The following is a 16948-nucleotide window of genomic DNA, read 5'->3' as shown; positions in this document are numbered from 1 at the left end:
AACTTTCAATGTTTATTATGTCATGTCAACATTTAAAATATACTACACTATAATACGGTACATTTTTGGGGAGTCCACATGTTTTGTCGTGTCAAATAAAACAAATGTTACCTACTATTATGGTTAGCAGTACTCTATATACCGTAAATCTTCTAATTGTAACCCTGGGTTATTATTCTTTGATTGTTTTTTAGGGTGGGTTAACTATTGGAAGGGGGATTACTATTAGATTAATGGGTTACTATTACTAATCCTAAATTAGGCACTTGCAAATAGTAACCCACCCCAACTTTTCTGGTCAGCAACTCATAGAAAAATAATAAAACAGTACGAATAAACAAATTTGGTTGAATTAAAGAACACTCAATCCTCCCCCACTCCCGAGATCAACATGCATTATCTCCTTATTTTCAAAATACAGCTGCATCATAAGTTTTTGTGACTCTAATAGTAACCCCCATGGGTTAATATTAGAGTTGTGGGTTATTATTATAGATTGACTTATTTGCAGTACCATATATTCATATTCAATTCTTTTTATTGCATCAAGAAAACAGTGATGAAATTGACATAAATATTTAAAAAAACTTTATCAAAGAAAAAAAACAAACCATAGTAAAACACAAATCAAACAAGTTACTAAAATATATCATAGTCCACAGATCAGTCTTTCAATGGCCATCATAGTACATCCAGGAACATAAACCAAAATGGGTTCACAATTTGCTTATCATAACTCAGTTTCTGATCATTCACCAATCATTGAAAACTCCGTGGAAAGTAATGAAGTTTTTTGTGCGTTGTGTCCTGACTTTGGGGAGGGTGAACGATCAAACGCCTCGGAGCTGTTGGTTGTGTGTGGGAGATTTAGGTAAGAGAGAGTGTAATCTATGATCTTCTTTTTTCATTTTATCAAAGAAATTTATTGACAACTTCTCGCTGCGTTCAGATAGAGTGATGATATTAAGGTATCTGCGGGTATCAGCATACGAGGTACCATCAGGGCATATTATGTTACACGCTCTTCTTTGGACATGTTCGATTTGGTCAGATTGTGCTTTGGATAAACTCGGGGACCAAACAACACAGGCATATTTGAGAACTGGTCGTATCACTGCTTGATAGTATCTGAGCAGTTCCGGTCACGACAATTTACGGTCAAGATTGACACCTAGTAACTTTGCATACTCAACACACTTGACTTCAGATCCATTCACAGTGATCGGGTCAAACTCAGTTGGTGTTCTCTTGCATGTAATGCGCAGTTCAACCGATTTTTTCTCATTCAGTTTCATATCATTTTCTTCGCACCATTTAAATATACTATTCATACTATCTTGAATTTTGCACTCGGAGTTCTTATTATATCTTTGGTAAAAGGTTGTATCGTCCATATATTTCATAAGCGGCAGATCGACCTGGAGGTCATCAATGAAGGCAACAAACAGGATTGGACCAAGCCATGATCCTTGTGGGATTCATCCGTTTGGTATTAGCCAGGGTGAGAAGACATTCTTCAATTTCATTCTGTGTTTTCTATCTGCAAGAAAAGCTTGAATCCATGTTACAATAACTCCGTCGATACCTATGTTCTTTAACTTTCTAATTAAAATGTGGTGGTCGATCATATCATACGCTTTGCTAAAATTCAATAGGAGAGCACGTACTTCCTCGCCAGCATCAGTGGCTTGGTACCAGTGATGCAATAATGAGATGAGGGCGTCAGTTGTTGAGACCCCCTTTGAGCTACCAAATTGGTTGTTTGATAGTTTGTCTTTCAGCTGGTCCCATACAAAACTACCAATTGAGCTCTCTACAATTTTTGCAGCTACAGATATTAACGAAATGGGTCGGAGATCGGTTTGGACACAGCGAGGGGGATTTATTTTCGGTATTGGCACAATATTAGCCATTTTCCAGTCATCCGGGATATACGACTCTCTTAGACTTGAGTTGACAATAGCGCAAATGGGACCGTCGAGACTGTGTGCTCCATCTCGAAGAATCCATGTTGGAATATTGTCGGGGCCTATTGCCTTGTTAACTTGGACTGATCTCAGCTTACATTCCATTGCCTCGACAGGGATATACAGATGGTCAGGTACAACTCCTGCTGGATGTGGATGTGCAATGGGTTCAAAAGCCGACGTTATGGATTGGAGAAACAAATTGATCCCTTCAGCCAATTTGGTCATATTGCCATCGTATAGTTCATTTGCTACACCCGAGAGGTTGTCTCCGGTCGACTCAAGTCCGAGGAACTGTTTTGTTTGTCGCCATCAGCTTTTTGTATTAGCCGAGTTAAGAGAACACACTTTCTTTTCATAAAATTTCTTCCGTAGTGACTTTGACATCCGATTCACTCGGTTACGCAAGTATTTGTAAAGACATTGCTGGTTATTGTTTAAGGCATTTTGCCGTTTGCGAATAAGCGACTTGAACTTATGGATAACCCATGGTTTGTCCTGGGTGGTCTTTGTACAGATTTTCTCTGGAAAGTGTTTATCAATAAGTTGATTCAACACTGAGCTGTAAACATTGAATTGATATTCACATGAAGGGAGGCGATATAAGTCATGCCAATTAACATCATTGAGTTCGCGCAAAAAATATCTTTCGCGTTCTGAGTAACAACTCTCTTCTTAAACGTTATGGTGGTAGGGTCTTTTACAATTATAGTAGCCTTTGGTCTACAAATTACAACTTGATGATCCGATAGACCCATGCCCGGCTGAATAAATGGTTCACTAAAAAATTCTGCCATATTCGTGTAAATCAAATCGAGTTTAGCATTGACTCGTGTTGGTTTCGATACAATTTGCTGTAGAGGGTATCGTTTAAGTTCATAGTCCTTTAGACGGTTAAAGTCTCCAGTGACAATAAAACCTTTGCCTGGGTGCTTTAGTCTGATGGTATCCATGCAATGAATGATATGAGAAGACATCGCTCTATCATTGGAGCAAGGTGGGTTGGTACACCACCTCTACGGTGATATTAGCAATCGATCTAGGCAATCTTTTAGGAAATAACGTGACCCATACCGTCTCAAAATTGGCATCATTAAGGTCACAATGGTGTCTGAAAGGCAGCGACTGGTTAATGTACAGCATTACTCCACCTCCTAATCTATCTATTTGGTCGCGTCTAACAACAACTCTAAAATGTATATAGGAATGTTTTTTTTTTATTTTGTATCTATTATGTTGTGTTTATTGTTTTATGTCTTTTATGTAAAAGGGTCCTGCGAAAACAGAAGTGTAAACTTCTCTATGCAGGATCCTTGCCATCATTTATGCTATGAAACTGTATTTATAAACGATGAGTAAATAAATGTGAATTGAAAAATGTTAAAATTATCGATTGACACAATGTTGTCAAGTACAATACCGTCACGAAGCTTCGTTTCAGTAATAGCGATCAATTCCGGATGGCAATCTTTAATTCGACATCTTAGCTCTTCCATTTTGTTACAGATGGACAGAGCATTAGTCATGAAAAGTGACGGGAAATTCCATCTTCCTGAACTCAAAACAACTAAATTGTCCAAAATGGCTGACTTCGCTGGTCTACGACATTCCGTACGGTTATAGTTTATAATCGTTGGTATAGTACCGATATTCACTTTGCCAATATAGCTAAGAGTGGGTCTATACTTATTCTTTCCAGCTATATGGCCTCTTTTACGTGGTCTAATTCTAGGCCTCTCATAGCGAACCACTGAGGCAGTTTGTTGTAGTTCGCCGCGTGTATGATCGTTTGGTGTCAGCATTTTCCTGCTCAGTCAAGCGAAAATGCGGCCTAGAAATTAGGTTGTTTTTACGGAAGGAAAACTCACAAATTTCACAATACAGGTTCACGGACATCAACGAGAAAAAAAACTAAGCAATACTCTTACATGGAATAAAAACAGGTTAAAATAAATCGTCCTATGTTACAAAAAAAGGAAACTCAAATTCGAGGGTACGTCAGCCGCACTTTCGGCTCCGTGTTGCCATACAGTATATTCGAGACGGGTTGGTGAATTTTGTCCAAGATGGGGAAATTTCTGTCCAGAATGGGGAAATATTTTGTCCAGAATAAGAACAATAGCGATAGGTGGCGCTATAATTGTGTCCAAGATGGGGAAGCTGTCCAATATAGAGAAATCCGATTTGTCCAAAATGGGGAAATTTCTGTCCAAGATGGGGAAGTGGTGGCGCTATATCGTGTCCAAAATGTGGAAATTTCTGTCCAAGATGGGGAAGTGGTGGCGCTATATCGTGTCCAAAATGGGGAAATTTCTGTCCAAGATGGGGAAGTGGTGGCGCTATATCGTGTCCAAAATGGGGAAATTTCTGTCCAGGATGGGGAAATGCTGTGTCAAAAATAGAGAAGCTGTCCAATATAGAGAAATCCGATTTGTCCAAAATGAAGAAATTTCTGTCCAGAATGGGGAAATGCTGTGTTTGAAATAGAAGCTGTCCAATATAGAGAAATCCGATTTGTCAAAAATGGGGAAATTTCTGTCTAGGATGGGGAATTGCTGTGTCCAAAATAAGGAAGCTGTCCAATATAGATAAATCCGATTTGTCCAAAATGGGGAAATTTCTGTCCAGGATGGGGAAGTGCTGTGTCCAAAATAGAGCTGTCCAATATAGAGAAATCCGATTTGTCCAAAATGGGGAAATTTTGCCCCGAGAGAAGGGCTGTGTCCAAAATAGAGAAACTGTCCAATATATAGAAATCCGATTTGTCCAAAGTGGGGAAATGTTGTCTAAAATAGAGAAATTTTTAGCAGAAAAATAAAATTTTGACAAATTTCTCCAGAATAGAGAAGTGCTATGTCCAAATTAGAGAAACTACAGTATCCAAGGCCTAATAAATTCGATTTTTCCGAATTGTATAAAAGAGAAACTGTCAAATATGTGCCCAAAATGTTCAATGACTTACCATTACAAAGATTATGAACTTGGTATTTATAACTATAATGATTCATTTTGTATTGGATTTTGATGTTTGTCTATGGCTTAGGTCAGGCGTGGATCATCACATAGGTACTGGTAGCATTGTTAAGCAGATAGGCGAAACATCGGGCATAGAAATTGATCAAACATTGGTGTTGAATGCTTATTTAGCATTTGAAGCTCAATCAAATATTAATGAAGGTATGCATTGCAATATATGTGGTTACCATCCCACAATAATGATCATGGATGTGAACAGAAAGGTTCATTTTAGGACAGCTTTTTCTGAACTTGGCAAGCCTCATGCAGAAAAAGTAGATTTCATAGAATTTTATGAACGAGTTAGTTTGCATATACTATCTAGAGGCCTCGTAAATCATTTTCCAATAACGGCTGGTCTAAACGAATGGTCTCCGTTTATCGGTGAGCATACAAGAAAAGACAATTTAATTTACAACACAGGATTCAGGAAAGTTTCAGAAGACGGTAACTTGACTGCTGACTGCAGACATATGAGTGAGGAGAGACTTTTTGACATGCTCCACCAATCTACTGTTAAAGAAGTCAAGAAAATAGCTAAAACTATCAATCTTGCATCAAAAGGAAGTAAGTTGGACATTATTTGTAGTATAAGGGAGGCTTTAGCCAAGAACCATAATAATTTCAATAAAATAATGAAGAAAATCTGGGGGTGTGCCGGGGGAATATTAACATCACATTGTCCCCATGGAGTAGTCAACGGAATTAAGTTTGTCCTACGAGCAGAATCGCCTCGAGATTACACAGACATAATCATGTCAATGAAACATAAGCCAAATATAATAATTGTGCACATGAAACACGTTGCAACATTTGGTAACAATTTGCATTATGATAGTCAAACAGAGCCAATGTTCTTTTCGTTCGAAGGAAGAGAAGCTGATTCTACAGAGGAGAATATTTGGTGTGCAAAAGTTAATACTTTTAATGGGCTTCGTGCGACGTCGCAGACCGGGCATCCTGTAACTAGCTGGACAAAGCAGCACAAACGCGCTTTTCGACCAATTTCATGAGGCTAACACAAATAGCGAAACTGAATTTTTTTTTAAATTAATTTTGTACCACAATTGAAGTCTAAAACAAATACACAAGTTGCAGAACAATTTTATTCCTAATTAAATAAGTTCAAGCATTTTTTAAATGAAATGTCAATAGCAAATCATTTATTTATGGTAAAATCCTTAGTACACCGTCGAAATAATAAATTAAATGGAAACCACATTAAGTACATTAACAAGTCGTTTGGTCTGAAAACAACGAAAGATAGTCTTGGAAGACTGATTATTTCAACGCTTAAGTCAAGTGTTGTAGCACAAACGACTGATGAACCCAATGACTGGTGGCTGAAGGAATACCAACTATGATTACACCATAAAAAGCTTGTAGAAGAGAGACATAATGAGGTAGATAATAGGATTATAAATGCCGCCAACATAATTCTAAAAAGAAACTATCCAGAAACACGTGGATTACAAGACACCATCTATCAACAGCAAATGCACAATTTTGTCAAGACTACACAATATGTTCGCACTGGATTACAATATCAGACAAGCATTGGTACCAACAACTTACCAATAGTAACGTCGATGTGTACGATAGTTTACAGACATTGAATCCAAGAAATTACCCGTTAGAATTGACTCAGGTGGCATGCAAGTTGAGTTGATGGAATCCAGCGTTCCCAACATGAATTTTCACGTACATGGTGTACAGCAACAACCTTATGCAAGTAACACTTATGGCCATTTTTGTATAGCATTTTCATTTGCTGCTGCACTATGTGCAGGAAAAGATCCATCAACACTACGATTTGAAGAAGACAAGAGGGTTGTTAGGCGAAAGCTTGTTGAAGCATTTGAGAAGGGAGATTTTGCGTGGATATTTAGAAATTGATAACTGCCACAATGCCCCTGCATCAAGGATGTCCGCAATACCTCTGACAAACTGCTGCAACCCACCCATCACTCCACAAGTCATCAACTGCTTTACATGCCACAAGCCTTATCATAAGGAATGCATAACACATGCCATGTGCGAAAGATGTACTCATAAAAAGAAAATATATGATCAACAAGAGCGGTTACGAACCGAAGCAAGAAGAGAGACCCACAAGCAAGACCAACAGATGGTTAAGGACATACATTCGCTCTACAACTACATAAACACTATTGTATACTTAGGAAAGTTACCTTAGGCCGAGGATCATGTGTTTCTTGTACCTTTAGGTAATGTTTACGGAGAAACACTTCAATTATTGCATAAGAATAAAATTGGTTCCTCATCAATAATAAATATTAATAGTAAAAATGCTGCAGATTCGACGAGTGAATTGCTTAATACTATGGCTCATGAAATGATCCATATGAAAATTTTTCTTGATGGAATTAGAGATGATCGGCAGAATGGGAAAGTTTTCAAGAAAATGAGAAGAACATCAGTAGCCATAATAAATCAGCACAGCAATTCACTCCCTGGTAAATTTAAAGGAATACACATTGACAGAATAGTTGCTCACTAATAACATTTGTATAGACACAAAGATTTTGAGAGAAATTTAACCAAAAAAACAAATCTAATTGAGCATAAACCTTACAGAAAATGCGAAGCACTGGCTGTTAATCATATTTTAATATCAACATAATTATTAGCCCTAAACTATGCCTATTTGGAGTAGGAAATAACGCATTTAAAGCACTAATTAATACTATGTTACAAATATGCAAACACTCGTATACTATTGTAAAGTGAGAATTAGTTAATTAGTTAAAATTAGGCCAAATATTGCACGATTTGTCAATGATATCACTTTGTTTATAGCTGGAAATTAATGATTCAGCGTGTACGTTTGATAAACCATTGAGTTACTATAATAACTCAAGGATTCCATCATGTGGTCGAAATTCCATGTGGAATTACTGCATGTGACGATAGATTAATACCCGCGGCCTGTGGTCGAAAAAAAAAACAAACAAAAAACAAATAAAGAAAAAATAAAAAGGATAGAAAGAAGGAAAAGAAGTGACAACATGTATTAAATATATTAATATTCTGTACTCTTACTGATGTGGTATAATAATGGCGGTGCCGGTACTAATTTTTTTTGTGGTTTTTATGCTTGGAATTTAATATAATATACTGTAGTTTTTAACGTCAGATAAATGTATAGATTCAGTGAAAATTTACTTCAGAAGTAAATTGGAACCACATCCCTCACTATGTTTATTATACTTAAAATTAGCTGATAACGGTGTTAATTATTTAATTAATAGAACACCTTTCCACTTCAAATGTACTTGTAAAGTGTAACATAGTACTGTTATTATTATGTACATTTTGTAGTGTTTTCAGATTAGAAGTGTGAACTTAATTAAAGTTTTAAAACAAAAAAAAGTTTCTTATGTTGTTTTAATGTTTTGCCTTCTCTATATTGTGGAGCTTCCATATTTTGGACACAGCACTTCCCCATTCTGGACAGAAATTTCTCCATTTTGGACAAATCGTCTTTCTCTATATTGGACAGCTTCCCCATCTTGAACACAGCACTTCCCCATTCTGGACAGAAATTTCCCCATTCTGGACAAATCGGATTTCTCTATATTGGACAGCTTTCCTATTTTTGACACAGCATTTCCCCATCCTGGACAGAAATTTCCCCATTTTGGACACGATATAGCGCCACCACTTCCCCATCCTGGACAGAAATTTCCCCATTTTGGACACGATATAGCGCCACCACTTCCCCATCTTGGACAGAAATTTCCCCATTTTGGACAAATCGGATTTCTCTATATTGGACAGCTTCCCCATCTTGGACACGATTATAGCGCCACCTATCGCTTTTGTCCTTATTCTGGACAAAATATTTCCCCATTCTGGACAGAAATTTCCCCATCTTGGACAAAATTCACCCCACCTATTGGTATATTCAACCCAAAGTAACCCACGAAAAAAGGAAAATCACCTAAATCATGAAATACGGTACGGTACCCAATCTGAAGTTGAGATTGCAAATAAATCACTACCGTAGTAATCTTACGCACGACCTCATTACTGAGAGTATCAAATAGACTTTACCTTTGCGTAAACTCAAATCTTTTGTAGTTAACCCTCCCATAGGCCTAAGTATTTTTTTTATAAATCTATCATTAAAAATATTCTCATTATTCACTATGTAAGAATTAGCTGGAACGTATTTTTAGTTATGCTTCACTTACAGTAGTTGTAATTAAGCAAATCTCAATTTGATTCATTTTTATAAGAGACTTTACTGAGGATGTTATAGGCCTACAAGAAAGACAAAAAATGTATATATATACAATACATTATCTTAAAGAAAAGGGTTAGATTACTCTTTATTTAATTTAACTATTTAGCATTATTTAAATCTATAACGTTTAATTGATAACATCGTATTGATTCCAGGACAATATTATAATACTTTGTTTAGAGAGAGAAAATACTAAAACATAATGTTTGTAATATATCAGAATGGGGCATCACCTTTTTCCTCAAGGAAGGTGCTAAATTGGATCTTCAGGACAAAGTAAGTGTTAAACACATAAATAATATGTGCTATAAAAACACTTTTTTAAAAAAGTGTTTAATTTTACAATTTAAACGGCGTGCCAATAATAACATACCTAAATGAAGCAAGCACATCGCGGGTCATATTACAGACCATTTTTGTGGCGAGGATGACTAAATTGTCGAGAACTGCACGGTTGTGTCCCTCACATGGTTCGGAACACCACTATAGATATCTGTATTATAGGGTAATGCGTTTAAGAGCTTCGGCTCATTGCATACCCGTTTTGTATCAAATAAGTTTATAGAAATATTCTTGTGAAAGAAATACTTTATTATTTTGTTGTTGATACAAATAAATGGTACGTATATAGTACCGCGAATGATGAATGATGAAATTATTGTTTATTATAAAACAAAGACCTTTGCAAAAACTCTACTTAGTTTATTAATGAAAAAGATCTTAATTGAAATATACATTTGAATTAGCTGTACGCGAGTGCAAATAAAATCTCTAAATGAATATGTATATATACAGTTAGTGTTTACCGACCGACCGGTATCAAAATTCAATTTTCATACTTATATTGAGCTTTAGGCTATATAATAATTAGCTTTATTTCGAAGCGGTTTTAAAATATTTATGTGAAAAACATTCCTGTGTTTTTTTAGATAAGATAACTACATTTTTTGATTTTGACCGACCGGTTTGTCTGAAAATCATACATAATACTAACAAAACAATACAATACAATTAACTAGAATGAATGTAGAGGCCCGTTGTGAAAAGAAAGCCGAAAAATACCGTGCATAGCCATAATACGTGATTTTGGCCCTCTATCGACAGAACCTCCCGTAATCGGCCACTTTTCAATTTCATAAAATAAGGCAATTAATAGGAGTTGATACCTTAGTAGTTATAAAAGCCCAGGTCTATAGTCTACTTTAGTTAAGTATGGTCAACAACAACAACAACTAAATTTGAACTTATCAAGCCCACATTTTTTTTTCGCAAATACTGTAGGAGCAAATCCAAGCCTAAGCAACTGAAGAAAAGATATTTAGGCCTAGCCTAGATGTCATAAGTAAGCCCATTAATTACAATTTATCACGGTTGGTTTCTTCGGAAAATAGAGAACTCTACGAACGCCTCTTGCCTTAGGCTTGTCCTTCGGCTTGTCCTTCACCTTGACGAGTTCGAGTTATCCTCGTTAACGCATACCCTGCAACTAACATGAAATACACATAAAGTACTATATGACGCGAAAAAATATGTTTATAGTGTTCTGAATTGTGTCGATCTATTCTGTGTCATACAATATTTTTTTTTTTTTTTTTTTTATTTCATTTCATCACATACATAATAAAAAATTAATATATAAAGGCAACGTAACTATTAAAACGATATAATACTCTCTCAAATATAAGAGAGTAATGAAATTAAAGAAAAAAAAATAATGTATCGCAAAAATACACTTAATAATAATCATTTTGCTAATAATATGGTTGCCTTGTATTTTTGGTAAATGTGAAATAAATGATTATAATTAAGTAATTGTTTTTTGATTTTGCAACTAAATATGTACCACTTGGTAATTAAAATTAAAATGTTTGCATCACTGTGTGTTTTTCCAAAACCAAAACATATACTTTCTTTGGTGATAATTAAGTTATTGTTGATATTTCGATACATATATTGTTTTACATTTTCCCAAATTTTCTTTACCAGATCACATTCAAAGAACATATGTGGCAGTGTTTCCTGCTTTTCCTTGCAGAAACTACACATTGGTGAATCGACCTTTGACATCTTAAAGAGCATTGTATTTGTATAAATTATACGATGAATAAATTTAAATTGAACATTTTTTAGCTTAGTGTCATTTGTACAGGCGTGTAAATTTGAGAAAAGGTTTTTCCAATTAAGTTTGTTGTCAAACTCCTTTTCCCATTTGGATTCAATTCCAATTGGCTCTTCAACATTTTTTAATATAATGTGTTTATAGATATAATGACAATTTCTCGTTTTCACAGAAATGAATGTCTGTAATTTGGATTCAACTTCATTAGTTGTGTTTATACCTTGTTCAATTAATTTCTGTTTCCAGAGCTTTGGAATTGAATTTACAATCTGGTGATATAATAAGAAGTCTGGTTTAAAATTATATTTTTGGTTAAATTCGTCTAGTTCTAATATTTTCCCTTCTTTGTTCACGATATCTTTTACATAGTTTACATTTTTAACCAACCACTTTTTTCAACTTTAAATTCTCTTTTATCAAAACATGAGTTGTTCCATAAAGATTGATTTAAGATGTCCTCTATCGTATACGGTTCTACAAAATTGTATTCACTCCACGCAGAGAGTATATCTTTATGGAACCTTTCAAATTGTTTTAATATTTTTGAAGATTTAGAAAAGTTGGTTTCGAAAACAATATTTCCTCCAACCTCTTTAATCTTACTTTTTAAAAACACTTTCCACTTGGATTGATTTCCATCAAGATATCTTTTCACCCAACATGATTTGAGAGATGTACAGTAACTCTTAATATGGGAAATTTTTAACCCTCCTTCGTCAAAATTGTTAAGCATGACTTTTCTTTTGACTTTATCGGGTTTTCCGTTCCATATAAATTTAAAAATTTTACTTTGAATATCTTGAAGGAAACAATCGGGTGGGTCTGGTAAATTTGAGAAAACATACGTGAATATTGGGAGAAACAGTGACTTAATAATAGTTGCTTTTCCAAACAAAGTAAGTGAGCGTTGTTTCCACATATTTAATACTTGTTCAGCATTTTTAGCCTTATCTGGAAAATTGAGTCTGAAAATATCATTACAATTGCAAGAAATATTAACACCCAAGTGTCATACAATATTAAGTGCGAATAACCAATAAGTAAAGGTTAATATTCTATTCTGTTCCGTTTATTCAGTAAAGCCTAAATTTCAAACAGATATGTTACTTTTCACTATGATGACACGATTACGAAATCAGCAACAGTTGATCACATACGAATGACAATCGGTTCTTTTTAGTCGGCTGAATTATTAACATTAATTGATTTAAACGGCCACCAACTGTCAGTAATCAGTTTAATAAAACTAAGTCGCACATGTACAGAGAATTTGACATGAAAACTTACAGATACAATATCATTTCACTATAAATCTTTGATATCATGTGTATATAAACAACACTTGATGTGTTTACAATTGTCATGTCACGAGAATACAGTTGAGTTTCATAGGAAACAAAGTTGTAGAGATTATAAGTTTCTGAAATATACTGTAGTGCTGCTGTGTTATCGGAGAAAGTATATAATCTATATAATCATTATGTTATAGGCGTCACTTTACTGATATCGTTTTTCTTTTTAAGATTTTCAATTCTAATATAAGTAATAATTAAAACTGACAATTTATTTAATATTCGTAATTCACAACGTGTTACTCGTAGCTTTTCTTCTGTTGGTACTCTTTTTGATATTCGTGGCTGCAGAACTGAATCTTCTTTTTAATCATATATCCCACGTGTTACCAGAATTTGGAATAACTTACCCAGTGAAATCCGCAACTTCAATATTTCTGTAAAACCAAGTTACTTAATTATCTCAATATTTATTTTTTAAATAATTTTGATATTGAAAATGTGTGTAGTTGGTCGCTTTCTTGTAGATGCTTTAATTGTAGAACGTATTTTTTTTATTTTTCTTATATTTTTCTGTTCTGGGTTGACCAACTAGCATAGGTGTTTAGCACCTGTTAGGTCTTTCCGTGCCTCCTTTTATAATGTTTTTATCTTCTTTGTTATGTATATGGCAGAAATTGAATAAATAAATAAATAAATAAATAAACACACAGTATGTATTCAATTATCTCAACACAAATACCAATTGAAATGCCATGGTTTCTGTGATCAGTTCTTTAGTTCTTTTAAATATGTCTACTATAATCTTTCCATCTCTTCTGAAACCTGTTTTCAATAAAATCAATTGCCTGTTGTAGATACAAACAAGGAAAACGCTTATTCATCATTACAAACAAGTAAGTTATCAATGATAGTTATTTCTTCAGGTTGATGTACTTACATTTCCATCACATAACCCTTACCTTCTATCACGTAAAGTATTAAGAGTACACGCCGGTTCATGAGCGCCATATTATTGCTCATATTATATTCTTTACTAAAATAATTTTGCAAGCACGTTAATGTATTGATTCAACATTACTTACTGTAGTTTATCAATATTGGGGTTGTATATTCATATGAAGTAATAATATTAACAAGGTCAACACTCGGGAAACCAAATTTTCTGGAAAAAAGCAATGGATTTGATACTACATGACATTTTTTTCTGTTATTAACCATAATAGGAAGTAAAAATAAAATGTCAACTATTGCTATATTTTGGGGTTAAAGGTCACCAAATACAGGCCAAAAATACCCAAAAAATCATATTTTTTAAATAAAACCATTATAATAGTTTAGATTCACGGTGATTCTAGAAAAAGCAGCGAATTTATCAAAACTGTTGTTTTTGCTCTTTTAAATTGAAATTTCCCAGTTTCCATGGTTACAAGACACTATTAAAATTTATCAAACATAACATTATTAGTCGATTTATATTTAAGATGTCTTCTTCCTAAACAATATTAAAAAGTTTGGATTGCCAAATTTACCATTTTTGAACTTTTGGCACACTTTGAATTGATTCTGTGCCATGGGCCAAGAGCTATTCCTTTATTATTCAATTTTTTTTTAATTGGTAATCGTGACCCTTTATAACTTGTTGTTGTATATGGTGTTCCAGCGTGCTACTTATTATTCTAGACATTGGAATAGTAAACAACTAAATAAAAGTGACATTGGGTAGACTTGTAAATAGTAGTTGCGAATGAATTGCCGTTTCTTACAAAGGGAGCATACCGCCTCTCGAAACTACGTATTTTGTCCTTTCACTAATAAGTAACTTGATCCAGATTTTGGTACTTCTCTAACTACAGGACAAATATTGACGCGTAAACCACAATGAAAATGAGTTTTACTGTAATATTAAATATATTTGTTACTAGAAATTAATTTGATAAAACATATTCTACAAAATTAGTAGACCTAATCGTTTTCCCCTAATACATTAAGGGGTGGGGACACGTGTTTGTTTATGAGTGAGAATATATAAGGCATTTAGTTAAAATGCAGACCGTCTTAAATTACTTGACATGTTCCGATAAATATATTCTCATCATCAGAACTGTAATCAAAGCCTAGAGTACTTGTATACGTACAAAGTTGCGTTTAAATGAGTCAATAATTAGCATGAGAATATATTTATAGAAACATGTCACGTAATTTTAAGACGGTCCACATTTTCATTAAATGCCTTATGATATGATTGATTATCAATCGTAATTTGGTGGTATTATACATGATGTGCCTGTTTATGTACAGTGAAAGAGCTTATTTTAGTATCCTATAGTAATATATTTTCTATATAAGAGAACATGGTATTTCAAATCAGGTACAAAAGCCGACGATCCAAGCGAATTACATGTTTAAAAAAATCGGAAAACACCCATTTGATATTTTCAAAACACATTGCAAGTCGGCGAGGTCGGTCCGGATGGCATGCGTGACTGGCGGAACAACGCAACAAAAATGAAAAACGAAAATGACATGTTCAAGTTCAAGTTCAAGTTAAAATTTATTGTCAAATACACAGTAAATGAAATTTGCCTTCCAAGGTTCAAATTACAATAAAAATAACAACAGTTAAAAACATACAATACTATACAATGGATAAGATAATATATAAGAAATTATGCTATGTATAAAACATTATGAACAGTATAAATATTAAAATACTATATAAAGAATAAAATATAAAACGTCTCAAGTTATCTTTTAAATTGCTTGTTGTACTGCCTGATTGCACACGGAAGAAATGATTTATTATGACGCTCAGTCTTCTTAATTGAAGGAATCATCCTTCCGGATCTACTGAAATTTATAAAGTTAAAAAGAGGATGAGACTGGTCGTTAATTATACATTTTAGTTTTTTCTCCATAACCTTATCGCATATATCATGGATAGATGGGACGTTTGCACCTATTACCTTCTTAGCCATTTTTATTATTCTCTGTAATTTATTTGAGTTATATATATATATATTATAGTTATACTATTTCTATATTGACATCATTTATGTACCATTTTTCATCCCCACCATTTCGGAACACCATACGCTTTAGTTTTTAACTTATTTATTTCTAACTTATTTACATTGCATTGCATAGCAATATTTTACAAGACAATTTATTTGCTTTTGTTGACCAACTTTAGAATAGGAAAACAAAACTAGATCATCTGCAAATAATAAGTGTGAAATTACATTGTTATCTATTAAACAGTAGTGTTTATTTTTCGTCTTTAAAATGTCTTTAAAATCATATAAAAAGAGTGAAAAGAAGTGGAGAGAGGAGACATCCTTGCTTTAATCCTATACTACATTATATTGCATCTGTTAAACCATGCAGCGTTTTCATTTTTATTTCAGTGTTCGTGTACATAGATATCAAGAGTTCAATTAAGTTTACAAGAAGGTTTAACTTATTTAAATTATTAAAATTGATCTATCCGCACGATCAAAAGCCTGTTTAAAATCTACAAACACACTATAGCGTTTTCTTCTTTTTTTTGTAATGCTTTATTGATTATAGTTTGAAGTATAAAAGCATTATCAATCGTACTATACTTATTCCTAAAGCCCGCCTGTTCCTCTGATATAATTTGTTTCATTTCTACCCATTCTCTTATTCTACCCAATCTCTTTCAAATATTTTAACAAAAATGGATAATAGAGTAATTGGGCGATAGTTTGCTGGATTTTCCCGGTCCTTGTATTTGTGTAGTGGGACAACTATCAATTAATCATCGTCCGTTGTTATGTTTGCTTTAATACTTAATTAAATTCGTATTTCATCCGTTTCTGGAACTGGTACGTTCTGATACTCTGCATGTACTGTATCGCCATTGAGACACGGAGTGGTTTAACCAATGTTGCAAGCCGTTTAGAACGTTTTCCTTATGCCGAAACAGTTCACTGATGATTTTCATTATTTGGTGTTTGATTTGAACTAAATAATGTATTGATTATACCAATTAAGCCTACCGCATTTATTTGAATAAACGCCCCCTCCCCAAAAAAACATCTTTGAAATATCAAGCCTCCACCCTCTAATAAACGGCCCGCCGTACATTTATACACACAATATTGTATTATAAACAAACACAATTATACTTGTTGAATAATTCATTGACTGCTATATCATATTTATTTACCAAGCATTTTCATACAACTTTTAGCTGTTATCACTTCTTGATAATATCAAATACGGTGTTGTACTTGTTCATATCTAGGGGAATCTACAAACA

The 16948-nt window shown here is 33.9% G+C and overlaps 1 protein-coding gene across 1 annotated transcript in view; it reads left to right on the top strand.

The window, feature by feature from the left end:
- Positions 1-11422, top strand: part of LOC140048533 (uncharacterized) — a 59783-nt gene extending 48361 nt beyond the window's left edge. Inside the window, exon 7 of the mRNA XM_072093273.1 lies at positions 11239-11422. Within this exon, the coding sequence (XP_071949374.1) occupies positions 11239-11304 (66 nt within the window). The 3' untranslated portion in view covers positions 11305-11422. The remainder of the gene's footprint in view (positions 1-11238) is intronic.
- The last annotated feature ends 5526 nt before the right edge of the window (positions 11423-16948 follow it).

The sequence above is a fragment of the Antedon mediterranea genome, chromosome 5 (assembly GCF_964355755.1).
Source record: "Antedon mediterranea chromosome 5, ecAntMedi1.1, whole genome shotgun sequence".
In the NCBI taxonomy this organism is placed as follows: domain Eukaryota; kingdom Metazoa; phylum Echinodermata; class Crinoidea; order Comatulida; family Antedonidae; genus Antedon; species Antedon mediterranea.
The sequence above is the reverse complement of the archived record's forward strand: the minus strand, read 5'-3'. Positions and strand labels throughout refer to the sequence as shown.